General features: G+C 48.5%; 1 protein-coding gene and 1 long non-coding RNA gene across 4 annotated transcripts in view; one reads left to right on the top strand and one right to left on the bottom strand.

Moving 5' to 3' along the window:
- Nucleotides 1-2,384: 2,384 nt before the first annotated feature.
- On the bottom strand, nucleotides 2,385-20,732 carry LOC130681662 (uncharacterized). The gene is made up of 3 exons (XR_008994866.1): nucleotides 20,542-20,732; nucleotides 19,831-20,006; nucleotides 2,385-2,616 (listed from the first exon to the last, which is right to left on the bottom strand). It is a non-coding gene; the product is annotated as an uncharacterized LOC130681662 (long non-coding RNA).
- Nucleotides 20,733-20,864: 132 nt separating this feature from the next.
- KIRREL1 (kirre like nephrin family adhesion molecule 1) overlaps nucleotides 20,865-26,073 on the top strand; it is a 95,257-nt gene continuing 90,048 nt past the window's right edge. For all 3 annotated transcript variants that reach the window (XM_036922638.2, XM_036922640.2, XM_036922637.2), the window contains exon 1: nucleotides 20,865-21,079. In XM_036922638.2, the coding sequence (XP_036778533.2) occupies nucleotides 21,028-21,079 (52 nt within the window). In that variant the 5' untranslated portion in view covers nucleotides 20,865-21,027. The remainder of the gene's footprint in view (nucleotides 21,080-26,073) is intronic.

The raw sequence follows: 26,073 nt of genomic DNA, 5'->3' as shown, positions 1-26,073 counted from the left end.
TGCTGGAGGGTCACAGGCATCCCCTACCGAGCTTCCCCGCCTCACCCCCCAGCCCACCAGGCCTCATGTTTGCTGGTGTGGGAGGGAAGGAAAACCCGGCAGTTCCAGACCTAACCCTGCTCCCGCCACTTACCAGACGCCTGTCTTGCAGCCACTCACTCAGCCCCTCCGAGTATCAGGCAAGCGTGGAGTCTGGGGAGGGAAGCAGGACTCAGATCACTGGAAACAGCCTTCTGTGTTGTATCCACGCTTTGCAGCTTCCCAGCTGAACAGCCTTGGGCAGGTTACTTACTGTCTCTGGGACTTGAGTTCCTTCATGTGGAGAAGGCAGGAAACAAGCAGATACTGAGAGGGGTAAGCGAGATCATTCAGAGTAAACCTCTGGAATAACACGGGTAAAGGAAACTGAAGGGAAGGTGCTGCCGTTATTATTTAGTATTATTATTCAGCTGCATCTTAGTAAAACACCAATGCTGTGGACATAGCTGAAAGCAGTTGTAAGGGCCCAGCTTATCTTGTTTGCGGAAGGGGAGGCTCCCTTAAAGGCAAAGAATACAAAATTAGGAATGCAAAAGTAGATACAGAAGTGAAACTTTATTTTTAAGCTAGAAAAGTAACATAATCGGTTTTATTAATTAACTGCCTGACCCACCCGTATAATATTTTTCCTACTTTTTGGCTCTGTACACTTTGATTCTTCATAAAGATTTTGTAATGCTTTTCATAGAGAGAGCTGGATAATCCTCCTTCCCTCAAGAGTGGTTGATCAAAATTTATCCTTTTATTATTGATAGCCTTGAAAAGTGCCTCTAAACTTTAAAATTGCTAATGGGGATACCATATATAATTTTAGGATTAATGTCAAATTTGGGGAGGGGGGCAACCTGTACACTTTTTTCTTAATTGAAGATTTCAGACCTGTTCAAGTTTTCTTAATGTTGAAGCTAATCTTAAATACTTGTTATGAAGGAAGCCAGTCATTATTAACTAGTTTATCATTATTAACCAGTGGCCTACTCAGAATTTTACATTATCTTTATCAAATCCCCAAGAAATTAAAAACTTTTTCCAGTCAGTGTGATCATACAGGTTTCTCCTCTTCATTAATTAGATCATTAAGCAATCCAAGAGCTGATTAGAAATATCTCTCTTCCCTTAAATGTAGTAGCTCATTGGGACTAACCTGAGTTTTGTGTACAACTCACTTCTTAAAATCAGAATCATTTCTAATAATTTCACATAAAATAGAGGGTAAACATTTTTGTATGGTATATTTGTAACTTAGACACTACATCGTCAGCCATATTCCCACCACTTGCAATGTTACACATCTGGTAATGAGCAGAATTTCCCACTGGCCAGTTCTGGCTCCGTATATTTCAAACACTGCTTCCATGTCCAGGTGCTAAAGCACACGCCGTCACCACCATGGCCCTCTGGTTCTGCGTCTCCACGTCCTGATGCTGCGCAAGTCAGCTCACTGGGCACAGGAACATTCCTGGAAGCCAGTCCTACACTGGGAGAGTTAGCGTAACTGTACAGGCAAATAATCGTAAGGCATATCACATAACCCTTTAATCCAACCTAAATGTACTCTCAATTCAATTTGCACTTTGCCAGACCCTCACCACTCACCTTAGGGGCCATGGCTTCTCTACCGCCTGACATGAGGAGGGGTAGGATGGAGGGGAAGACATAATGAAAATGAACAACAGACTTAATGAATTTATAGTTATGGTATCTTACTCTGCCATCTTCTATGCAGAACCACATGAACACACAGGCAGTGTGCTACCCAGGGAGTGGGAAGGGCCCTGAGCAAGTGAGCTTCATGGTAAGTCTGCCCCTGGTTGTAGACTATTGGATTAGGTATATTTAGGGGCTCTATAGAACTCTCAAAATGCCTCCTTATCAAGTGTAAAGGGACCTATAATTACACTGTCAGAAATTTATTCCTTTGGTGAAAGCATTGCCCCAGTGCTGGCTAGGTTTTAAAATACACCAGGGGCAGGAAGTAGGGGCAGAAGGGGGCAGGATATGTAGTCCTTCACATTTTAGTATAAACTTACACACTCGGGAAAGTTTAGAGCAGTAGGAGAGCTCTCAGGATTGTGGAATAAAGAGTCAAGAAAGAGGGACTGTATCAACAACACCAAACTTCCTTCAGTTCACACTCTGCTGTGTGGGTAGTGAATGTGCTGGGTTCTACTGCCAGATTTGGGGGTGTAAGTGGCCTATGTGGGAAGGGGGAGGGGGAAAAAGCCCTGTAGCATCTCAGTATCATTTTAGGTCACTTTTCAACTCGAGCACTAGCGCTAAAAATTATTAACAATATTTTTAGAAATTTCTCCACAAAACCACTTTCCTAGGTAAGCATTTTGGATTTTACTCAGCATTTTAAGCCGCATGGGGGTGACCTGGCTGAGTACGAATTGGAAGGACACCTAATTTCCCTGATTGCTCTGGCTTGCTTACCCCAGTGTGGCCTTCCTCCACTTCCCAACTTCTGCTTGCAGGAAACAGTAGCTCGGGTCCCAGCCGAGCTGAACCACACCACCAATACCTGGGGCAGTTTCTAGCTCCCACTTCGCCTGAGGCAAGCATTGGACAGTTTGTCTGCGAGAGAAGAATCTCAGTTCACCTTAGATTTGCTTTCCATTTAGACTCTAAATAGAGGTGGTGGTAACATCACCCAAGAATCCAGAAATGGAGGAGGGGAGGCTGGAGAGGTGAGCCAGTGCGGCATGGGGGCTGCCAGGGGACAGATCGTCTCAGTTTCTCTGCCTGGCTCTGAGCTTTCCTTTCCCATACAAATGACGTAGGGGCGGGGTGGGCCCCCAGAACACAGAGAAGGGCTGGGTCTTCATTCTTCAAAGCAGTGATTTTTCGGACAAGCCTTTTCTTAACACCCCACTTTGATTGCCCCAGTACCTGAGTGAGCCACAGGGGGGCCAGCTGTGAATGTGCGCCTTGGAGAAGGAACCAAAAAGTACCGCATCCTGGCACCTCAGTGACGGTGTTGCACCTGAGTTGCACCTTGGAAGAGGAGTTTTGACTGGGGATTTATGGTAGAAAAATACGCCACGTGTAGGGGAAAACATGAGCAAAGGCACAGGGGGGAAAAAGCCTGGGTACTATTGGAGGAAGCTCTACTAGGCAGGAGTATGTGAATAAGGCTGGAAGCCAGTAAAGCTAAGTTAAGGCCAGGAGACAGGTTGGCTTTGCAAGTCTTCACCGCCAGGCTTAAGAGTTCATAATTCACTAGGAAACGTGAACGTGGCAGGGTTCTGAAGGCACGCTTCCGGGGAGACAGCTCCATTCTTTACAGTGTCCTGTAGTTTTGTTGGGCAGCTGCATCTGGGGAGGTCCCTCCCTGTGCACTGTATGGAACCTCAGCCTGGACAGGGGAGGGCTCTTGACTCTGGTTGAGAAAGAATTCTTGAGCAGGTCAGATGAGTGTAGGTAAGGAAGGAATTCATTCAAGTGAGAGTAGCAGTGAATGGCAGCAGCCGTGCAGGAGCAGAGAGCAAAGAAGAGCAGAGGGAAGAGAAAGCTCACTGAACTCCGGCTTGGCATAGGAGTTCAATCCCTTGCCAACTCCCGAGGCCAGAGTCACCTGGCATCGAGTGTCCACTTGAATCTGCCTGGCATGGCAACAGAGCCCCTACCACTCCAGGTTTGGGGGGAGCTTTTGAACACTGGATGCAGTGAGATGATGTTCTGAGAACTTCCCAAAGGCAAAGAAAGGAGAATTTCAGGCAGGCTTTAAAGAGCATGATCACACAGCTGCAGACCTGTCTGGGTCCCCCAGGCGACGGAAAGTTGCAAACCCAAATCAGAGCTCTCAGTAGCCCTTCCCTACTTGTCTGAAGCAGAATCAAGAGAGAAAAGATCAGAAAATTGAATGAAATAGCAAAGTAACAAAGATGCTTACCACTGGGAAAAAGGGTCTCTTATTAACCTCCCGAGAGGCTCGGAAGAGTCAGAGACAAAATACAGTCAGTTGAGCAGCAAAAAGTCTTTGTTGAAGGCAAAGTACATACTCAAAGGAAGGAGGGTGTGGGCAACCCCAAAGAGGAGGCATGCTTAAAGTTTATAATTTGTGTCTTCTGAGGATTTCAAGAATGGGCATAGGGCTGGAGGGAGCAAAGTCTTGACATGTGGTCTCATGATGTCTCTCTGGTGAGAGACATTATGACATTATCCACAGTCAGATATTCTGTAAGATAAACTTAATACAAAAAATTTACTAATCCTGTTCTTCTCCAAGAGAGTGGTTACCATCAAGCAGTGGAAATATACCATTTAGGACTGCTCGCCCTGCCTTAAGGTACAGTCGGTTGTTGGCTATTTACTATAAAATATGTTAGGAATCTTACCTCCTAACTCCCTGGTTTTTTTTTTTTTTTGCAAATTAATATTTTTATTATGCTTTAATTTCTTGGCAATAGTTGTTTCTCTCTGGAGAGTTACAGTCTGCCTTTTAAGACTTAACCTAATGCCTCCAACTTGTTTTCTATGGGAAATTTTTTTCTTTTCTAAAATACAACTGCTTGCTTAACAATGTAAGTGGCACCCTTGAGCCTAATTATGATCATCGCTCTAGTCCTTGTTGGCCTGAACCGTAGAGTTCTTTTTTTTTTTTTTTTTTTTTAATAATTATTTTTTATTGAAGGGTAGTTGACACACAGTATTACATTACATGAGTTTCAAGTGTACAACACAGTGGTAGAACATTTATATACATAATTCTAGGTTCCAGCTATCACCCTACCAGGCTGTTACAATATCTTGACTATATTCCTTATGCTATACATTACATCCCGGTTACTAATTTATTTTACCATTGGAAGTCTGTCCTTTTTTTTTTTTTTTTTTGTGAGGGCATCTCTCATATTTATTGATCAAATGGTTGTTAACGACAATAAAATTCTGTATAGGGGAGTCAATGCTCAATGCACAATCATTATTCCACCCCAAGCCTAATTTTCGTCAGTCTCCAATCTTCTGAGGCATAACAAACAAGTTTTTACATGTAGAACAAATTCTTACATAATGAATAAGTTACATAGTGAACAGTACAAGGGCAGTCATCACAGAAACTTTCGGTTTTGCTCATGCATTATGAACTATAAACAGTCAGTTCAAATATGAATACTCATTTGGTTTTTATACTTGATTTATATGTGGATACCACATTTCTCTCTTTATTATTATTATTTTTAATAAAATGCTGAAGTGGTAGGTAGATACAAGATAAAGGTAGAAAACATAGTTTAGTGTTGTAAGAGAGCACATGTAGATGATCAGGTGTGTGCCTGTAGACTATGTATTAATCCAAGCTAGACCAGGGCAATAAAACATCCACGTATGCAGAAGATTTCTCTCAGAACGGGGGGGTGAGGTTCTAAGCCTCACCTCTGTTGATCCCCAATTTCTCACCTGATGGCCCCCCTGCGACTGTGCCTGTCTTAGGTTGTTCCTCCCTTGAGGAATCTTACCCGTCTCTGGCTAACCAGTCATCTTCCGGGGCCATACAGGGAAATGTGAAGTTGGTAAGTGAGAGAGAAGCCTTATTGTTTGAAAAAGTTAGCTTTTTACTTCTTTGCATATTTATGCCCTGTGGCTTCTATGCCCAGCATTTGTCTTGAGGTATCTTTACCACTTGGAAGAATTATGATACTCGGTAAATTTGATATGAGGCACGAATTCTATTTAAGGGTTGTAATTAGGAGGGAAGAAGAAAAGCTATAGAAGTAGCAGGCGGAAGAAAACATGGGAAGATTGATTATTTCTTTGATATATCTTCTTGTAGAGTAACTTCAGCATGTATAGGTTTTAAGCTACTACTTAAATTGCACACACACATTAACATAATAGGAGTATAGTTACATAACCAAAGCATATCTGTAATTACCAGCCATCTGCAGTGAAACCAAGAAAACCAGTTAGGCACCTTAGGCATTTGTGAAAACTTATCTATGATATGGTGGATATTGTCCAAATGAACTTGAACAGTCTGAGAGAAATCAGACAAATTAAAACAACCCATTCCTGGGGACTGTTCACATGCCATATGTTCTTTTAACAATAAATAGTTTGTAGTTGTAAGACTTTGGAGCGCTACAATTTGCACTTCTCCAAATTCTTGGTTGAGTTCCAACAGTATAGATCCAGTCCAATTTTGTTGTTTTACTGTATGCACAGGCCAGCTTAGATATCTCCTTCCTCATTCCCATGGCAGGTCCAGGAACTGGTGGGATGAGTGCATCTACAGCTGTAGCAGTGCGTGGATCTTTGTTGGGGTTTTTTGATGATCATCTTCTGGCATGAGTCTTCCAGAGGGTGCAGATGTTGGAAGTTCTTTTTCATATCGTATCTTAGTTCATTTTCGGGGTAGCCCAATTAGGCTTTGATCCTCTGTATAAACACAAAAAGACCCTTTGCCTACACTTTTATATGCCCTTTATACCCTTGTGTAGAACTCGTTGGAGGTTACCACACAGGAACTGCCCTTTTTTTTTTTTTTTTTTGCTATCACTAATCTACACTTACATGATGAATATTATGTTTACTAGGCTCTCCCCTATACCAGGTCTCCCCTATAAACCCCTTTACAGTCACTGTCCATCAGCATAGCAAAATGTTGTAGAATCACTACTTGCCTTCTCTGTGTTGTACAGCCCTCCCTTTTCTCCTACCCCCCCATGCATGTTAATCTTAATACCCCCCTACTTCTCCCCCCCTTATCCCTCCCTACCCACCCATCCTCCCCAGTCCCTTTCCCTTTGGTACCTGTTAGTCCATTCTTGAGTTCTGTGATTCTGCTGCTGTTTTGTTCCTTCAGTTTTTCCTTTGTTCTTATATTCCACAGATAAGTGAAATCATTTGGTATTTCTCTTTCTCCGCTTGGCTTGTTTCACTGAGCATAATACCCTCCAGCTCCATCCATGTTGCTGCAAATGATTGGATTTGCCCTTTTCTTATAGCTGAGTAGTATTCCATTGTGTATATGTACCACATCTTCTTTATCCATTCATCTATTGATGGACATTTAGGTTGCTTCCAATTCTTGGCTATTGTGAATAGTGCTGCAATAAACATAGGGGTGCATCTGTCTTTCTCAAACTTGATTGCTGCATTCTTAGGGTAAATTCCTAGGAGTGGAATTCCTGGGTCAAATGGTAAGTCTGTTTTGAGCATTTTGATGTACCTCCATACTGCTTTCCACAATGGTTGAACTAACTTACATTCCCACCAGCAGTGTAGGAGGGTTCCCCTTTCTCCACAGCCTCGCCAACATTTGTTGTTGTTTGTCTTTTGGATGGCAGCCATCCTTACTGGTGTGAGGTGATACCTCATTGTAGTTTTAATTTGCATTTCTCTGATAATTAGCGATGTGGAGCATCTTTTCATGTGTCTGTTGGCCATCTGTATTTCTTTTTTGGAGAACTGTCTGTTCAGTTCCTCTGCCCATTTTTTAATTGGGTTATTTGTTTTTTGTTTGTTGAGGCGTGAGAGCTCCTTATATATTCTGGACGTCAAGCCTTTATCGGATGTGTCATTTTCAAATATATTCTCCCATACTGTAGGGATCCTTCTTGTTCTATTGATGGTGTCTTTTGCTGTACAGAAGCTTTTCAGCTTAATATAGTCCCACTTACTCATTTTTGCTGTTGTTTTCCTTGCCCGGGGAGATATGTTCAAGAAGAGGTCACTCATGTTTATGTCTAAGAGGTTTTCGCCTATGTTTTCTTCCAGGAGTTTAATGGTTTCCTGGCTTACATTCAGGTCTTTGATCCATTTTGAGTTTACTTTTGTATATGGGGTTAGACAATGGTCCAGTTTCATTCTCCTACATGTAGCTGTCCAGTTTTGCCAGCACCACCTGTTGAAGAGACTGTCATTTCGCCATTGTATGTCCATGGCTCCTTTATCAAATATTAATTGACCATATATGTCTGGGTTAATGTCTGGATTCTCTAGTCTGTTCCATTGGTCTGTGGCTCTGCTCTTGTGCCAGTACCAAATTGTCTTGATTACTATGGCTTTATAGTAGAGCTTGAAGTTGGGGAGTGAGATCCCCCCTACTTTATTCTTCTTTCTCAGGATTGCTTTGGCTATTCGGGGTCTTTGGTGTTTCCATATGAATTTTTGAATTATTTGTTCCAGTTCATTGAAGAATGTTGCTGGTAGTTTCATAGGGATTGCATCAAATCTGTATATTGCTTTGGGCAGGATGGCCATTTTAACGATATTAATTCTTCCTAGCCACGAGCATGGGATGAGTTTCCATCTGTTAGTGTCCCCTTTAATTTCTCTTAAGAGTGACTTGTAGTTTTCAGAGTATAAGTCTTTCACTTCTTTGGTTAGGTTTATTCCTAGGTATTTTATTTTTTTTGATGCAATTGTGAATGGAGTTGTTTTCCTGATTTCTCTCTCTGTTGGTTCATTGTTAGTATATAGGAAAGCCACAGATTTCTGTGTGTTGATTTTGTATCCTGCAACTTTGCTGTATTCCGATATCAGTTCTAGTAGTTTTGGGGTGGAGTCTTTAGGGTTTTTTATGTACAGTATCATGTCATCTGCAAATAGTGACAGTTTAACTTCTTCTTTACCAATCTGGATTCCTTGTATTTCTTTATTTTGTCTGATTGCCGTGGCTAGGACCTCCAGTACTATGTTAAATAACAGTGGAGAGAGTGGGCATCCCTGTCTAGTTCCCGATCTCAGAGGAAATGCTTTCAGCTTCTCGCTGTTCAATATAATGTTGGCTGTGGGTTTATCATAGATGGCCTTTATTATGTTGAGGTACTTGCCCTCTATTCCCATTTTGCTGAGAGTTTTTAACATGAATGGATGTTGAACTTTGTCAAATGCTTTTTCAGCATCTATGGAGATGATCATGTGGTTTTTGTCTTTCTTTTTGTTGATGTGGTGGATGATGTTGATGGACTTTCGAATGTTGTACCATCCTTGCATCCCTGGGATGAATCCCACTTGGTCATGGTGTATGATCCTTTTGATGTATTTTTGAATTCGGTTTGCTAATATTTTGTTGAGTATTTTTGCATCTACGTTCATCAGGGATATTGGTCTGTAGTTTTCTTTTTTGGTGGGGTCTTTGCCTGGTTTTGGTATTAGGGTGATGTTAGCTTCATAGAATGAGTTTGGGAGTATCCCCTCCTCCTCTATTTTTTGGAAGACTTTAAGGAGAATGGGTATTATGTCTTCCCTGTATGTCTGATAAAATTCCGAGGTAAATCCATCTGGCCCGGGGGTTTTGTTCTTTGGTAGTTTTTTGATTACCTCTTCAATTTCGTTGCTGGTAATTGGTCTGTTTAGATTTTCTGTTTCTTCCTGGGTCAATCTTGGAAGGTTATATTTTTCTAGGAAGTTGTCCATTTCTCCTAGGTTTCCCAGCTTGTTAGCATATAGGTTTTCATAGTATTCTCCAATAATTCTTTGCATTTCCGTGGGGTCCATCGTGATTTTTCCTTTCTCGTTTCTGATACTGTTGATTTGTGTTGACTCTCTTTTCTTCTTAATAAGTCTGGCTAGAGGCTTATCTATTTTGTTTATTTTCTCGAAGAACCAGCTCTTGGTTTCATTGATTTTTGCTATTGTTTTATTCTTCTCAATTTTATTTATTTCTTCTCTGATCTTTATTATGTCCCTCCTTCTGCTGACCTTAGGCCTCATCTGTTCTTCTTTTTCCAATTTCGATAATTGTGACATTAGACCATTCATTTGGGATTGCTCTTCCTTTTTTAAATATGCTTGGATTGCTATATACTTTCCTCTTAAGACTGCTTTTGCTGTGTCCCACAGAAGTTGGGGCTTAGTGTTGTTGTTGTCATTTGTTTCCATATATTGCTGGATCTCCATTTTGATTTGGTCATTGATCCATTGATTATTTAGGAGCGTGTTGTTAAGCCTCCATGTGTTCGTGAGCCTCTTTGCTTTCTTTGTACAGTTTATTTCTAGTTTTATGCCTTTGTGGTCTGAAAAGTTGGTTGGTAGGATTTCAATCTTTTGGAATTTTCTGAGGCTCTTTTTGTGGCCTAGTATGTGGTCTATTCTGGAGAATGTTCCATGTGCACTTGAGAAGAATGTATATCCCGCTGCTTTTGGATGTAGAGTTCTATAGATGTCTATTAGGTCCATCTGCTCTACTGTGTTGTTCAGTGCTTCCGTGTCCTTACTTATTTTCTGCCCAGTGGATCTATCCTTTGGGGTGAGTGGTGTGTTGAAGTCTCCTAGAATGAATGCATTGCAGTCTATATCCCCCTTTAGTTCTGTTAGTATTTGTTTCACATATGCTGGTGCTCCTGTGTTGGGTGCATATATATTTAGAATGGTTATATCCTCTTGTTTGACTGAGCCCTTTATCATTATGTAGTGTCCTTCTTTATCTCTTGTTACTTTCTTTGTTTTGAAGCCTATTTTGTCTGATATTAGTACTGCAACCCCTGCTTTCTTCTCACTGTTGTTTGCTTGAAATATGTTTTTCCATCCCTTGACTTTTAGTCTGTACATGTCTTTGGGTTTGAGGTGAGTTTCTTGTAAGCAGCATATAGATGGGTCTTGCTTTTTTATCCATTCTGTTACTCTGTGTCTTTTGATTGGTGCATTCAACCCATTAACATTTAGGGTGACTATTGAAAGATATGTACTTATTGCCATTGCAGGCTTTAAATTCGTGGTTACCAAAGGTTCAAGGTTAGCCTCTTTAGTATCTTACTGCCTAACTTAGCTCGCTTATTGAGCTGTTATATACACTGTCTGGAGATTCTTTTCTTCTCTCCCTTCTTGTTCCTCCTCCTCGATTCTTCATATGTTGGGTGTTTTGTGCTGTTCTCTTTCTAGGAGTGCTCCCATCTAGAGCAGTCCCTGTAAGATGTTCTGTAGAGGTGGTTTGTGGAAAGCAAATTCCCTCAGCTTTTGTTTGTCTGGGACTTGTTTAATCCCACCGTCATATTTGAATGATAGTCGTGCTGGATACAGTATCCTTGGTTCAAGGCCCTTCTGTTTCATTGTATTAAATATATCATGCCATTCTCTTCTGGCCTGTAGGGTTTCTGTTGAGAAATCTGACGTTAGCCTGATGGGTTTCCCTTTATAGGTGACCTTTTTCTCTCTAGCTGCCTTTAACACTCTTTCCTTGTCCTTGATCTTTGCCATTTTAATTATTATGTGTCTTGGTGTTGCCCTTCTTGGATCCTTTCTGTTGGGGGTTCTGTGTATTTCCGTGGTCTGTTTGATTACTTCCTCCCCCAGTGTGGGGAAGTTTTCAGCAATTATTTCTTCTAAGATACTTTCCATCTCTTTGCCTCTCTCTTCTTCTTCTGGGACCCCTATAATACGGATATTGCTCCTTTTAGATTGGTCACACAGTTCTCTTAATATTGTTTCATTCCTGGAGATCCTTTTGTCTCTCTCTATGTCAGCTTCCATGCGTTCCTGTTCTCTGATTTCAATTCCATCAATGGCCTCTTACATTCTATCCATTCTGCTTATAAACCCTTCCAGAGTTTGTTTCATTTCTGCGATCTCCTTTCTGGCATCTGTGATCTCTTTCCGGACTTCATCCCATTTTTCTTGCGTATTTCTCTGCATCTCTGTCAGCATGTTTATGATTCTTATTTTGAATTCTTTGTCAGGAAGACTGGTTAGGTCTGTCTCCTTCTCTGGTGTTGTCTCTGTGATCTTTGTCTGCCTGTAGCTTTGCCTTTTCATGGTGATAGGAATAGTCTGCAGAACTGGGACGAGTGACGGCTGGAAGGACTTCCTTTCTTGTTGGTTTGTGGCCCTCCTCTCCTGGGAGAACAGCGGCCTCTAGTGGCTTGTGCTGCGCAGCTGCGCGCAGACAGGGCTTCTGCTTCCTGCCCGGCTGCTATGGAGTTAATCTCCGCTGTTGCTGTGGGCGTGGCCTGGCTCGGGCAGCTGCTCCAAAATGGTGGAGTCGCGTTGGAGCAGGAGCTGCTGGGAGGCTATTTATCTCCGTAAGGGGCCTCCCTGCTCCCTGCAGCCCAGGGGGTTAGAGTGTCCAGAGGTCCCGGATTCCCTACCTCTGGATTAAGTGGCCCGCCCTGCCCCTTTAAGACTTCCAAAAAGCACCCGCCAAAACAAAACAACAACCACAAAAAAAAACAAGAAAAAAAATTTTTTTAATTAAAAAAAAAAAAAATTTTTTAATTAAAAAAAAAAGGTGGTCGTTCGTTTTTCTTTATTCTCCGGTGCCAGCCTCAGGCCTCTGCTCACCGGTCTTTCTGCCCTGTTTCCCTAATATTGGGGTCCCTGTCCCTTTAAGACTTCCAAACAGCGCTCACCAAAACAAAGCAGCAAAAAAGCAAAAAAAAAAAAATGGTCGCGCGCTTTTCTTATGTCCTCTGTCGCCCAGCCTCCAGTGCCTGCTCACTGTTCTTGCTGCCCTGTTTTCCCAGTATCGAGGGCCCTACACTCTGGCCCGGATGGCGGGGGCTGGGTGTTCGGCAGCCCTGGGCTCCGTCTCCCTCCCGCTCTGCCTGCTCTTCTCCCGCCGGGAGCTGGGGGGAGGGGCGCTCGGCTCCCGCGGGGCCGGGGCTTGTATCTTACCCCCTTCGCGAGGCGCTGGGTTCTCTCAGGTGCGGATGTGGTCTGGATATTGTCCTGTGTCCTCTGGTCTTTATTCTAGGAAGGGTTGTCTTTGTTATATTTTCATAGATATATGTTGTTTTGGGAGGAGATTTCCGCTGCTCTACTCACGCCGCCATCTTCCGCCCCCTCTCTCCTGGTTTTTAAAATGGAATCTTAGCCTTAAGGTGGAATCCCTTCTGTTCTTATTATACTATTTACATCTCAGTGTTTTTTCATCATCGGCAGGAAAAATCACTCATGATGCTTGTCCCAGGTCCCTGCTCCACCTCAGTGCCTCCAAAGCAGAAGCCTCGCCCAGCCGTCCTGTTTCATCAGAAGAATAAGCAGTGTGGCCACCACGGAACAGGAGAATGAGGCGGGGCAGTCGGGCAGGGAGAGGTACTAGTGAGTTACACCGTTGTAAACACACCATGTGACTTGGCCGTAAATCGCCGCACTGTGCTCAGGTGATGTCACCCGACGCTCAGCTGTATTTATAGTTTTGTTCACTGTTCCCTAGGATTCTTCTTTTTTTCACACTCGAGGTAATAGGTATCTCCCCACACACACTCACCCTAAACAAGAGAAGACAAACTTTCCTGCCATGTCTGCTCCCCTCCCAGTGCCTTGGAAGGATGAGTACCCAGAGCTTGGCAGATCCCTAGTTAGGAGGAGGTTCCTTCTGTAGCCTGATTGCAGCTCTCTGGCTCTGAACTCTGGAAGAGGGTCCTGTTGTAGAATTCAGAATAGGGGGCATCTCTCTCTGTTTCTCAGGCCTAAGAGCTCACTATGGTGTCAGCGGTAAACAATACTGGCACAGTCTCTATCTGTACAGAGCTTATGACCCGGCAGGGGAAACAGACACCGAATACCTAAGGCAAGTGTGGTTAGTGCTGCCAATGGAGGCAGAGGGTGCTTGAGGGCTGTAGGGAGGTGGTCTAACCCGTCTGCAGGAATCGGAGAGGCTTCCACGGAGGAGCGACATTCAGCGTAAGGTCTGAGGATGAGCAGGACTTACGGGCTGGTTGGGGGACATGCTGGGGGTAGTGCCCAGCATGGAAAACAACATCGCAAGCAGGGGAAATGTCCGCGTGGAGGCCCCAGTGTTGAAAGAGATGTGGCAGTTGCACGCACTCAGAAGAGCCAATGGAGCTGGAGGGTAAGGGACAGGATGGGGAGTGGGGAGAGAGAGGCTGGCAGGCAGGTCAGCTGCCCGCAGGTGGATTCTGGGAGCCCAGGGAAAGATGTTGTGTCTGATTCTGAGGGTGGTGGGAGTCACCAGTGAGGTGTAAACAGAGCTGCGATGGGGTCAAATGAGAGCTTGAGAAAGACCACTGGGGCTCAGATGACAGAACCGAGGAAGGCACATGACAGGCGCCAGAGGCTATTGCCGGTGGTCAAAGCAGGAGAGGGCAGGGCAGCGGCCGTGGGGACGGGAGGGAGTGGACCACCACCTCGGAAGTAACAGCAGGAACTGGAGACCCACGGAGTAGGAACGGGGAGGAGGGAAGAGAACAGACCAGCCGATCTTTGGTTTGAAACCCAGAATGGAGGCTGATGCCATTCTGTTTGTTTGTTTTTTAACCACATTATTGAAGTATGATTGGCACACACTCAAAAAAATCCATACATGTTTAACACATACAACTTGTTGAGTTTGGAGATAAGTACACATCTGAGAAACCATCACCACTGTCTGTGCTGGAAACATACGCGTCACCTCCAAAAGTTTCCTCCCACCCCCTTTATTTATTATTTTATTTTGTGATAAAAGCACTTAACCTAAGATCTACCCTCTTAGCAGATTTTCAGGCATACAGTGCAGTCCTGTTGGCGACAGCCACTCTGCTGTGCAGCAGGCCTCTGGGACTCCCTCCTCTTATAACTGAAGGGCACCCTGCCGCTAACACCCCGTCCCCTCCCCACTCCCAGCAGCATCCTCCTACCGTCTGGTGGCACCGTTAGACAGATTCTGCTATTTTGTCTTTTTCACTGGGGCAGCTTTTTCCTCTGGCTTTCCTTTCCCCGGGATCTCGGCTCCCTGTTGGGGGAACTTGGGGCTGGGGCTGGAGGGAGGTAGAGGCTCTGGAGGAGGGCTGGTGGAGGAGGGGAAACCACCCTGGCGTGAGAGAGGAGGACTCGGTGCCAGGGCCTTGTTGCTGGCTGTGTCTTGGAGGCTGGAATTGAGGCACTGGAGGGACATTAAATCAACATTCTCCATCTGTCCGTTTAGGAAATTCCACCGAAGCCAGCAGCCAGACCCTGCCTGGCAGGTGCTGCTCAGCCTTTTCCCCGGCACAGAGGCTGGGAAGCCAGAGGGAGTGTGTTCAAATGGGGAGCACTTACAGAACACTCCGTGTGCCCTGAGGGGAGCCCCCCGATACAGCAGACATCTCCAGGGAGGGTCCCCTGACTCCTCATTAGAGGCACAAGTACTACAATGTCATGGGGGCCTAAGGGACGGCAGGAAACTGAGGCCCAGAGGGGGGACCTGTCTTGGGCCACACTGCAGATGGAAGATCCTACATCTCGACTCAACTCTAGGAAAGTTTCCTCGATGCCCCCAGGCTGGGGTCAGGAACCCCTGCTTCCTGCAATTAAAATCCATGGGCATTTGTCTGTCTTTGCATCTCCCAACTCAGTTGTGATGATCTCAGTCGTTGGCACTAGACTGGCTCCTGCAGCACCAGGGCCTGTGTGCTTCATTCATCCTTGGGTCCCAAGTGCTTAGCCTGGTGCCTGGGCACAGCGAGCATTTAATACACCTTTGTGAGATGAATAGATGAATGAATGGGTGAATGCACTAGTTAATCTTGACATAAACCCTCAGCAGGCCTCTGCTGGGGTTACAAGGGTTGGAGTGACATTGTTAAGGGTTCTGCTTTAAGGTGAGGGCCTCTTCTATAATAAGAGTTAAGTAAGCCTAACCCTTCTATTTCCAGTCCCGTGATCCTTATTCAACTTGGCCCTTAAACCTCCTACGATGTTCAGTGACCTTAATACAGCTTCAGACTCTAATCCCAGCTGCCAACTTGACCTGATCTCTAGGTTGGATGCAAACATAGCCATACGTTTAACCCAGTTCTGATACAAGTAGATCTATGGATGGGTGGTTTAGGGTCTTCAAAGAAGCCCTGGGGGATGCCAAAGGTCAGGAGGTTGGGCCTGGGAATAGGATCCCAAGGGAACTAAAACCAAGGGCCAAAGAAATATGAGAGACTCCCCCTTCCTTCCTTACCCCACCTGATTTTCTCTGATTTTCAGATGCCTGCAGAAGAGCTCAGGAATGTCAGAGCTGTTTGGGCTAAGGGGTGCCTTTGCTGATAAGAGCATTTGGAATCAATCTGGGGTGCAAGGGTGCGAGGGTTGGTATTAGCAAGATACATGGGTGAATCCTGGCCTAAAACGCAAAAGACCCGGGTTCTGGTCCTGCCTTTATGACTTGCTTTATGACCTTAAACAGATCATGTCACCACTTCCAAGGGGAATGGATAGCACATGGCCTAAAGCCTCATCTACTACTGAAGCTTGACATTTGAGTCATGAGTTCCCTCTACTTATTCCAGTTTTCCCTAATGAAGTCCAGTCCCCACTCCCCTCCTTGGTGCCCCTGCCCAGGGCTCTGACCCCTAACCCTCTTCTCTTCCTCTGAGCTGTCTCAACTGGATACTCACTTGAAGCTGGACTTTTCTGATCCCTGTGAGTCAGGCAATGAAGTCCTCATTAAATCTCGTGAGAAGTAACTGGTCCATTTAGCACAAATTATCTCCCCATGTTGGAGCTGGAATATGAAACACTGAGAAGGGAAGGGCTGAAAGTGGGTGCTAAGGACTGAGTCACAGGTGCTCACAGGCAAGACTGGCACAAGGTAACACCCCACCCCCCAAGACTCTCTTTGCCAAGGGCATCCTTCCTAAGCCCCTGCCTATGGGCAGCTTCAACCTTTCTCAACCTCTCCCTAAATATCTTGGTAACTCCTCCTTACTAGACAGTCCCTTCTGGGGTCTAGCCTTGAGCCCTCCTGCTTCAGTAGCAGCACTGCAACCTCAGATATCCCCGGACACCCAAGCCCCGTGGAGGAGGGACCAAAGCACTCGGTGCTCCTCCCCTCCCAGTGCAGGTCTGAGTCTCTCCCATGCCACTCCGGCTGTCCCCCGTCTCTGTTCTTCTTGTACATCTCAAAAGCTGGGCCTCTTAGGGAAAAGGAGAATAAGAGAAAACAGACTGGTCCAGCAGCAGGAGAGCCCAGGGCCTGTATCTGGCAGGGGTTTCCAGAGCCACCCAGGCTGTCAGATCACCAAGGAGAAGGAATGAGGAAAAGCCCGTTGGCTGGGGGGACTTCCAAAGGAAGGGTGCATCTCTCGCTGCTCTGGGCTACAGTCTCTGCAGCAGGCGGAGGGGCGTGGTGACCGCTGGTGGCTCCTCACCCCTGGGGACGCAGGGTTTCCTTCAGGGTCAGGATTATTTTCAAGGTTGAAAATCAGGATCTTGGCCTTTCTCCTTTGTTCCTCTGATAAGCAGCTGGAACACACTCCTCCACCCCCCCTCTAAGGGGAAAGAGGACAATTTATAGAATTGTTCTGCCGTTCTTAGCCCTCAATGAGACCAAGAATTCATTTCCGTCTCTCAGGGAGGCTTCTCCTGCTGATGGTCATAAATTGCCTTCCTGCTCACTCCCTGACCTCTTGATCTTTTTGCTTGTGTGCTCAGAAAATTATTACTATTTCTCTTAACTCCATATATAACCTCTGGCAGCTTCCTCCTTTTTTCTGGGTGAAGCTTCCTTAGGGATTCCTCGCACCGCCTCCCTGCATGCTTCCGTGTAGGCAGGGCCCTGTGCGCGGGGGTGAAGACCGATCTAGCAGGAGGAGGACTCAAAAGGTCCCCACTTTGGGGAGCTCCCAGACCCCAAATCATCACAGCTAGCATTTACTATTCCCTGTGTGCCTAGCACTGCTCTAACAGCTGTCGAAATACTGACCCATTTAATCCTCACGACCGCCCCCTAAAGTACTATCATTAGCACTGTTATGATCCCTGTTTTCAAATGAAGAAATCAAGGGTTGGAGAAATTAGGTAAATAAACTCCCCAAAGTCACACAGAAAGTAAGGGGTGGGACCTGGATTAGAATCCCCTTGAGCTGGTCTCCATGCCCATGTGCTTTGCTCTTAACTACTCTGCTGTCTGTCTGATGGAGAAAGGAGCTACCCAGCTTCTTTCCAGCCCTCCGGGAGCTCCAGACTAAGGGAGCATGCATAGCCTTTGTCCCCAAGGAGCCCCAAGTTTGATAGGGGAGGCAGACACCCTGTCCGAGAAGGTGTGTCTAGTCTGATGGAAGAGACACAGGCTTTGTCTTCCGGAGCATCCATCTGATATTGGGGACTCAGCCCCAGATGCCCCCGGTTTGGTAAGAGTTATGTGATTATACTCCAGTATACTTGGTTAACCCAGTTAGACAGAATTGTGAACTTTTGTGCCAGAGAGAAGAGAACGGAGCAAAGTTAAGGGGACTTAATGGGTTCTCCCCAGAAGGAGGGGAGGGTGATGAAGGATTGGTAACTCAGTTGCTGGAGGGAAGAGGGCATGCGATCCTTGCAGCGTGCAGGCTCTCTGCAGGCAAGGCCTGGAAATCAGTGGTGCTCAACCCTGCCTGCCCATTAGAAGTATCTGGGGAGGTGGTGCACAGGGCTTCCCCCCAGAGCAACTCATCTTTGGGATTGAGGCCAATGCACTGGTGATTTTTAAACTCCCCTCAAGAGATTCTAATGCACAGGTGGTGTTGAGCACCATTAGCTGGAGTCGGAGGCTTAGACTCTGGGATCTGGGATACTGAGTGGCTTGTGTGGAGGGGACACTGGAGGAGTGTGTTTGTGATGAATTGAACAGGTAAGGATTCAGGCCAGAGAGGTGAGAGGACTGCTTGGGCTCTTAAGGAGCTGGAGAAACTTGGTGCTTCTGTTGCTAGGGTTTTGAAGTGAAATCAGAGATAAGAGGGAGTAAAAGCTTTGCTAACCCTCCTCACAGTGAGAATAGCCATCAAACCTGAGTATCAGAGGCTGGAATGTAGGCAAGAAACATGAAGCCAAGAGTCCTCTCTTCCTTTGCCTCTAGACTTTTTCCTCTCAACATTCTCCTCAATCACTGTCACCATGGGCCTCCTTTCCATGCATCTTCGTGCACAGTAAAAAGGAGAAAAGTTTGTCTCACTGATGCTCTGAGAACACTTGAACCTCAGGGCCTTTGCACCAGCTATTATCACCTACCTGCTACCCGGCCTTCAGATGCCTGAATACCTGAACCCTTCAGTTCCTTCAAGTCTTTGCTCCAATGTTACCTTAGCAGAGCAGCTTCCCTTGACTGCCTATAAACAGCAATTCCTCCCTCCTTTCCACTCCCTATTCATTTTGTCCTGCTTCATGTGTCTCCCACAGTATTTATTGCAACTGGTTATAGTTTATATTTTTCCACTGCCTCTTCCTCCCCTCCAGAATGAAATTCTATGAGGGATGGACTTTGTCTATTTTTTTTCATTGTTGTATCTCCAAGGCCTAAAATTGTAACTGCAACACAAGCAGGCCTCAAGAAATATCTGTGGAATGCATGATTAACGAATGAGGAAATGAAAAGCCCTTATGTGTCCGCACATTGGTGTGTGGCTGGCTGAATGAATTTGTGATTACATTCCTATTTCTCTAAGTGAGGCATTGCTCTTGGTTTTTAAACTGTGTTTGCCTTTGCATATGTGTTTTTGAACATATGAAAGGTTCTCTGGGTTCGTGCGCAATCTGCTTCTGAATATGAGCTTTTGTGTTTTTGTGTCTGTGTTTCTGTGTCCTCCCTCCAGTTGTGCATGGATGTGTCTGGACGGTTCAGCCTGGTTTCTGAATCCCCGGAAGAAAGAGGCGTTGTGGCAGCCTTGCACCAGCAGAGGACACTGGAGAGCCACGCGCCTTCGCTCGGGGGCCCAAATTCAGCAGTCTTGGCGGGTAGTGTTAGGGACCCAGGAAACCTAGAATCTGCGCGGGTAGAAGTGCAGACCTCTCCGAACCAACACGGTACTGTAAAGTTGCATAATTACTGTTATTTCTCCTAGCTCATCCCCTAGGACCCAGACGTCCAGGCACCCCCAGCAACTGAGCAGACGTCACTAGTTAGGGGTTTGGAGGAGCTGCTTGCCCAAGCTGGTCCCTTAAGAAAAAGGGGACCCCTACCTAATCCTCTCATTCTTCTCACCAGGAATCCCCTCCCTTCCTAGTTCTTAGATGTCTCAGCCCCAAAGGATGTCAAAGTCTTCCTGCTTGGAGATCAACCCGTGGCTGCGCTCCTCTCCTTGGCCCTTCAAAAAGGGGCCGATGCCTTACGTTGTTCTTCTGGAAGGGTAGCCGATCTAGAGGAACAAAGAAAGGAGCGAACCGTGCCTCTTCCCGGCCCGCTGAGAACTCCCGCGCTTGGCCTGGCCCCACTGTGTGCTGGGTGGGGCCCTCTGGAAGGGGATGCAGGCAGGTCCCAGAAGCAGCTCAGATTCTCCAGAGTTTTGTAGGTGGGGAGGAGGAGGGGAATGTATCCCTCTCCACCCCCAGCATTCATTTGTCAATTGAGAATTCCCAATTTGGGGAATGGAGGGGCTAGATCCTGGGTGTGGGATTAACAAGAGAAAAAATAAAAAGGATTTTCTGCTTTTTGACTCCATAAACCACCGCCTGCCCACCCCCTCCTCTTCCCCAGACACCCAAACACAGAGACACACGCTCAGCCTCCCCCATCACAGGCATCCGCTGGGCTGGAGACTGGTCCTCAGCCCCTGCCCCGCCCCCCGGTCCCCTGCCCGGTCCCCTAGCCCAGGACCCAGACTGTGCATACAGATGGGAGGGGGCGAGGGCGGGCAGGGGCCCCCCGGCGCCCGCGGTGGTCACGTTCCTTACCCCTTTTGCCCTCCATCCCTTTCTCTCTTTGCATCTCAGTCCCAGGGAGGGGTGTGAGCGTGTGCGCGCGCTGGGGTGGTGGTGCAGGGGGAGGGCTGGGAGGGAGGCGCCGTCGGAGGGAGAGCAGACGTCAGGAGGGAAGAGGGAGGGAGCAGAGACCGAAAGAGACCCCGAGAGATACAGCCGGAGACTAGACCCCGTAGAGGGCGAGGGGGCAGGAAGAGGGGGAAGAGCGGGCGGGGGGGTTGGGGGAGAGAGAGAAAGGGGCGGGGCAGGAGCGAGCGCGCCGGGACCGGAGGAAAGAGGGAGAGAGCGGGCGCAGGGCAGGGAAGTGAGTTTGTGCGCGCGAGGGTGTGCGTGTGCGCGCGCGTGTGTGCAGGGCGGGCGGCGGGGGGCGGGCTCGCGCTCCCCTCCGCCCGGCCCGCTCCTCCCGCGCGCTCGCCGAGTCCGGGCCCAGCCGCGGGCGGCGCGCGGCGGGCGGGCAGCATGCTGAGCCTCCTCGTCTGGATCCTCACTCTCTCCGACACTTTCTCCCAAGGTAAGGCCCCCGTCGGGCCGGGCAGCGCGGGGGCGCCCCGAGGCGGGCGGGGGCCGGCGCGGGGAGGGGAGGGGCGCGCAGGGACGGGCCGGCGGGGATGAGTTCTCCGTGGCTGGTTTCCGTTGCCCAAGTTGTTTCCTCGGCTGCGCGGGAGACCGGAGAACTGGGGGGGGGGCCGGGGGCCGGGGAGAACGGGGGCCCGAGCGCTCTAAGTCCTCCGCGGAGCCGCCGGCAGCGCGTCCTCCCTCCGCCCTCCGAGCTCGGGAGCCGGGACGCCCGGGAGGAGGCTGCGAGTTCAGATTTGGGAGCGGGAGGTGCGCGCGGAAAGCTGGGGACCCGGCTCCCGAGGGTGTCGCCGAGAACCCCCTCCCTGCAGCCCTGCCGCTCGTGCGCCGAGTCCGAGCCGAGGCCCCCACACCCCGGGGCTGCCCCCGCCGGAAGGGAGGGGTGTCGCGGGGCCCCGGTGCGGACTCAGAGCCCCTGCCCGCCAAGGCCCGGCGGGGCGTGGAGTTCCGAAGGCAGCCGCTGGCAGGCGGGACGTGGAGGGGAGCGCCGGCGGGCTAACACCCCACCTGGGTCGGGAAGGAGCTGCTGTGGGCAGCTTACTTGGAACTGGCAGGGGAGAGGCTGGGGATGAGGCTGTTGCTGTATCCTGAGGCAGGGCTGCGGCCGGGGAGGGAAGGGGACCCTGGAGGCCTGGGCCCGGACTCCGGCCGGGACTGGGGTCTGTGGGAGTGGGGTCCCGACTCCTGGCTCTGACTCGAAGGAAGATTGAACCCCGCTGAGCTAGCCCCCCTCCCCCCAGCGGAGCTGACACGGAAATTGACACACAAACCTGAAAATAGTCCCAGACTCTGAGACAGACGGCTCACCTACGGAGACAGACATACCCACAAGCATCGCCCAAACCCAGACAGACACATAAACACAAAGACACTGACACATCTGAGGAGGACACATTCCTCCCCCGTTCGGCTTGCACGTTCATGCACGCGAACACATCCAAACTCACAGTCACAGAGCATGTATGCAGGCGGACATCCACAAGGACACCACACACACACACACACACACACACACACACACTCTGAAACTCGTCTACAGACACCAACCCTCCAGTGAACAAAGAAACTTGAACAGACATTCAGACACCTATGGAGATGTACAGAAGACAAAATGGAGGAGGTGGTGGTCTCTGGGGTGGGGGGATCTGGCAAGAAGAAAGTCAGTTTGGATAGAACACCCTTAGGGGTTGTCCTGTTCTGTTTCCTTCCTGGGCTGGTGGGGGTGTGTTTAGGGGTGCGGTGTTATGCTGGACCCCTCCCCTCCTAACCAATTCCTTCCCTTGCTTCCAAGGCAAAACTGGACTGAGTTGGTGGGGGCTGGTCTTGGTCCATCTTTTCCCAAAATGGAACCCATCCCCCACCAACACACACCTAAGATCTGGGAAGGGTGCACACACTGGTGTGTGGCAGGTGGGAAGCGGTGCTGGGGGAGAGGAGGCCTAGCCCTGGGGATGGCAGGCCAAGCCAGCCGCTTGGCAAAAAGTTAGGGAGATGACTTAAGTTCTGACTGTTGGGCCAGGCTGCTCAAGAGGGGGAAAGGTGGTGGGGGTAGGGGGGCAGCGGGTCAGTGGTGGTATGTGGTAGGGGCAAGCTTATGTCTGCCCCTTTCCTGCAGCCCTAACATGTCAACACCATGGGACAAAATGAGCTTCAAGGAACAAAAGCTGCAGTTAGTGAACAGGAGAGACATGTGGATTGAATCGGGGACAGAAACGGTCAGGAAGAGAGAAGTGTGTTGTGTGCATTTCTCCCTTTGGAAAGGGAGGAGGGGCTGGGGGTTAGCTGAGCTCCCAGGGCCCTGCCTCCAACGGGGTGGGGGTGGGGGGTGAAAGCCAGACATGAGCAAAGTGTGCAAAAGTATTTGGGTTTGGGGGAGGGGATACAAAGGAGAAGGAAGGGAGAGAAAAGACTGGAGGGGAGAGGGAATCCCACCGAGGGTTCCAGGGAAGCTGAGCCAGGACTGGGGTGGTGGCAGCGGGGGAAGGAACAGGGTCCCGGGAGACTGGGGCGCCCAAGGCCAGGGCACCTCCTCTCCTAGCTTCCATCCTTAGAAGAAGGAGTTGCGGGTTAGGGACTGGGACGGTGGGAGAGGATCCGGGCATTGCCATGGTGGTGGGGAAATGGGGAGAAGGGGGGAGGGCAGGCAGTTGCATTGTGGGGAGAGAGGAAGGCGAGATTCAGCCTAGACAGAGAAATAAAAATCGCATTTTAAAGAATTTCAATGGGCTTCATCAATCTTCATTTTTCACTAAATAATTTTCTGTATCTTATCTAAATGAAAACCATTATCCTTCCCCCCGTTTCCATCATGCGCTGGCTCCTCAGACTGATTGCGCCGAAAATTGAAATATTTATTCATTTTCTGGGAGATTTTCTCGCTCCCCGGTCTCAGGGAGGAGAAATTGAAAAAGAAAGATTATAGCTAATCAGAGCAATGTGGGATGACAGGGCGGCTCGGGGCGGGAGCCGCCTCCAGTGGGGGATGGAGGTGGGAGAAGCAGAAAGATCTGCCCCTCCAGCCCTCCGAGGTCCCTTGGGCAACCCCGCCACCGCTTGGCAGGAGGGCGAGGAGTGAAGAGAAGAGGCCCGAGGGCCTCTTAAATTCCCAGTATTCAGCTGCCTGAGTACAGCTCCATCCTGGCAGAGAACGCGAGGCTGGAAAGAAGAGTAGTGGGGGATCTGCTCTCCCCTCCCTGTGCTACTCACTGACTTCGTATGTCCCACTTTTGTCCCCCTGGCCCAGAGCAGGCCTTGAGGTTGGGGAAGAGGCAGGGGGAGACGGGGCAGAAATCAGGATCCCAGGCCCCCCTCCTTGACCTTGATTGGACTCTCACTTCCATACACTTAGACCCAGAGGGAGGGCATGAACCCCGTACTCACTGCCTGGCTTTACTCCTGGCCGCAGACCTGGACCCCAGAGAACCCCAGACAGGAGGAGGGGGAGGCCCCTAGGCCTTCCCACCTTCTGCCGGTTACCGTGGCTGCCTGGTTACTGGCCTTGCTGTGCCCGATGTTCCCTGGTGGGGCGGGGAGCAGGCAGCCCAGGCCCTGGCCTCCGGTTCTCACCCCCGTGACTTGAGAACTACCTGCTCTGATGAGAGCACCTCTAGCCCCTCTTTATACCCTTGGGGACCAAGTCTTAATTTCTCTTCATCCTTTCCTTTTTTGACACAGTGCTGTGCACACAGTAAGCGCCCTCCTACCCCTGATCAGTTGATTGATTTGATGAGAGTGCTACCATGTTGGAAGCAGTATTAAATGGTGATTACGTCACAGACTCAGGTCCAGCTCCCTGGTTAAGCCCCCACTGGCCACTCGGTAGTCCTGTCGGCCTGCACAGGTACGGGCCTTCTCTGTGCCTCAGTTTCCTCATCGTGAATGTAAGGGTAGAAATAACACCTCAGAGGGTTGCAATGGCAGTTAACTACATCAGCCGTGTAAAGCGCACAGAACAGTGTCTGGCGCAGGGAGGAGTGCTCGGTATGCTGGTGTCACGACTTTGGGGCTGGACATAAATGGATAGGCAGCTGAGTTGTCGGTGCCTCCTTTCCAGCTCCTCTCTATGCCTCCCTTTTTTGTTTTCTCGCTCCAGCTGGCCAGATTCTTGGTCCTGGGCTTGGGCACCTCCTCTTTGTGTCTCTCCTGGAGAGGACTGGCTTGTGGCAGATCCAGGGGGGAAACTGACCCGCCCTGCCTGGTGGAGACCCTTGCCAAGCCCTGGGGAAGGGACTTAGCTCGCTCCGGGGAAGGAGAGAGCAAAGCAGAAGCAGCTGGCATTCTAGGGAGAAGGAGGGACCAAGGCTCGTGTGAGAAATGAACAGGGACACTAGCCCTGAGGTGGCAGCGAAATTTCAGAGTCTGGAAATAATACGGATCATGTATTGAACTCTTTTGCTAACTACTTGATACCCGTTATCTACTTTGACCCCCACGAGGACCCCCTAGATCAGTTCTGTAATTATCCCCATTTCATGGATGAGAAAAATTGAGGTTTAGACAGGTGACGTATCCTGTTGGTAGTTGCAGGAATCGACTGGCCTCACAGCCTACACCCTTCCCTTTGCCAGGAATCCCAAAGCCCATAGACTGGCACTGGGCGATGTCAGGGCCATTCCTGCTCCAGAGGAAGGGGATCTAGGAGGGAAGGGGAGTGTGTCTCAGGAAGGTAAACTCATTCACATTTTAAAAATAATCCTCTATTGTGAGATTCTGTCTACATCTGTTGATGTTGAATGGTTTTCCTTTGATGATACGGTGGTACTTGTGACTTTTTTTTTAAAGGACTTTACTTGGCAAATACAAAATTTTGCCACCTTGTGTTCGCTTCTGATATTGAACACAGTCTTGAAGGCCCGTGAACTACGAATTCGGGAACTGTTGTGCAAGGCTGACGACTCCTGGAGAGACGCAGATCATACAGAGGCGAGGGGTGGAGCACTGAGTGTGGCCCTGGGGAGGGAGAATCCCAGGGTGGTCATCTTCTAAAGCAGCCCTGTCCCTGGAAGACATGGGGGCCTGGGGCAAAGGATGGCCTGTTCCAATCAGTTTGGGGAAGAGCTGCCTGGCTGAGTGGGTGAAAAGTGAATGTAGGAGAGGGGTTCCAGAACAAAGCATCAGAATTATTTTTTATTGAATTCCTACTGTGTGCTTTTCAGATTCATTGTTCCTCATTCTTTTTGAGGCTCTTGTGAACTTAATGTTACCACCCCCATTTTATAGATAAGGAAACCCAAGCAGAGTTTAATTAACTTGCTTAGGCCATACTTGGGGTGTTAGATCCCAGATTAAAACTCCCTTGTCTCACTACAAAGCCTACACTCAGTGGGCTACCTCCCCTGCGGGATTGGAGGCTGAGGCAGCTCTCGGGGGCACTGGACACCTTCTTCTTTCTCTCCCCCCAACCACAATGGGAGACAAGGCTTCTCCTGG

Source organism: Manis pentadactyla, chromosome 19 (assembly GCF_030020395.1).
Source record: "Manis pentadactyla isolate mManPen7 chromosome 19, mManPen7.hap1, whole genome shotgun sequence".
Lineage (NCBI taxonomy): Eukaryota > Metazoa > Chordata > Mammalia > Pholidota > Manidae > Manis > Manis pentadactyla.
Note: the sequence above shows the minus strand (reverse complement) of the source record. Positions and strands in the feature narration are given on the sequence as shown.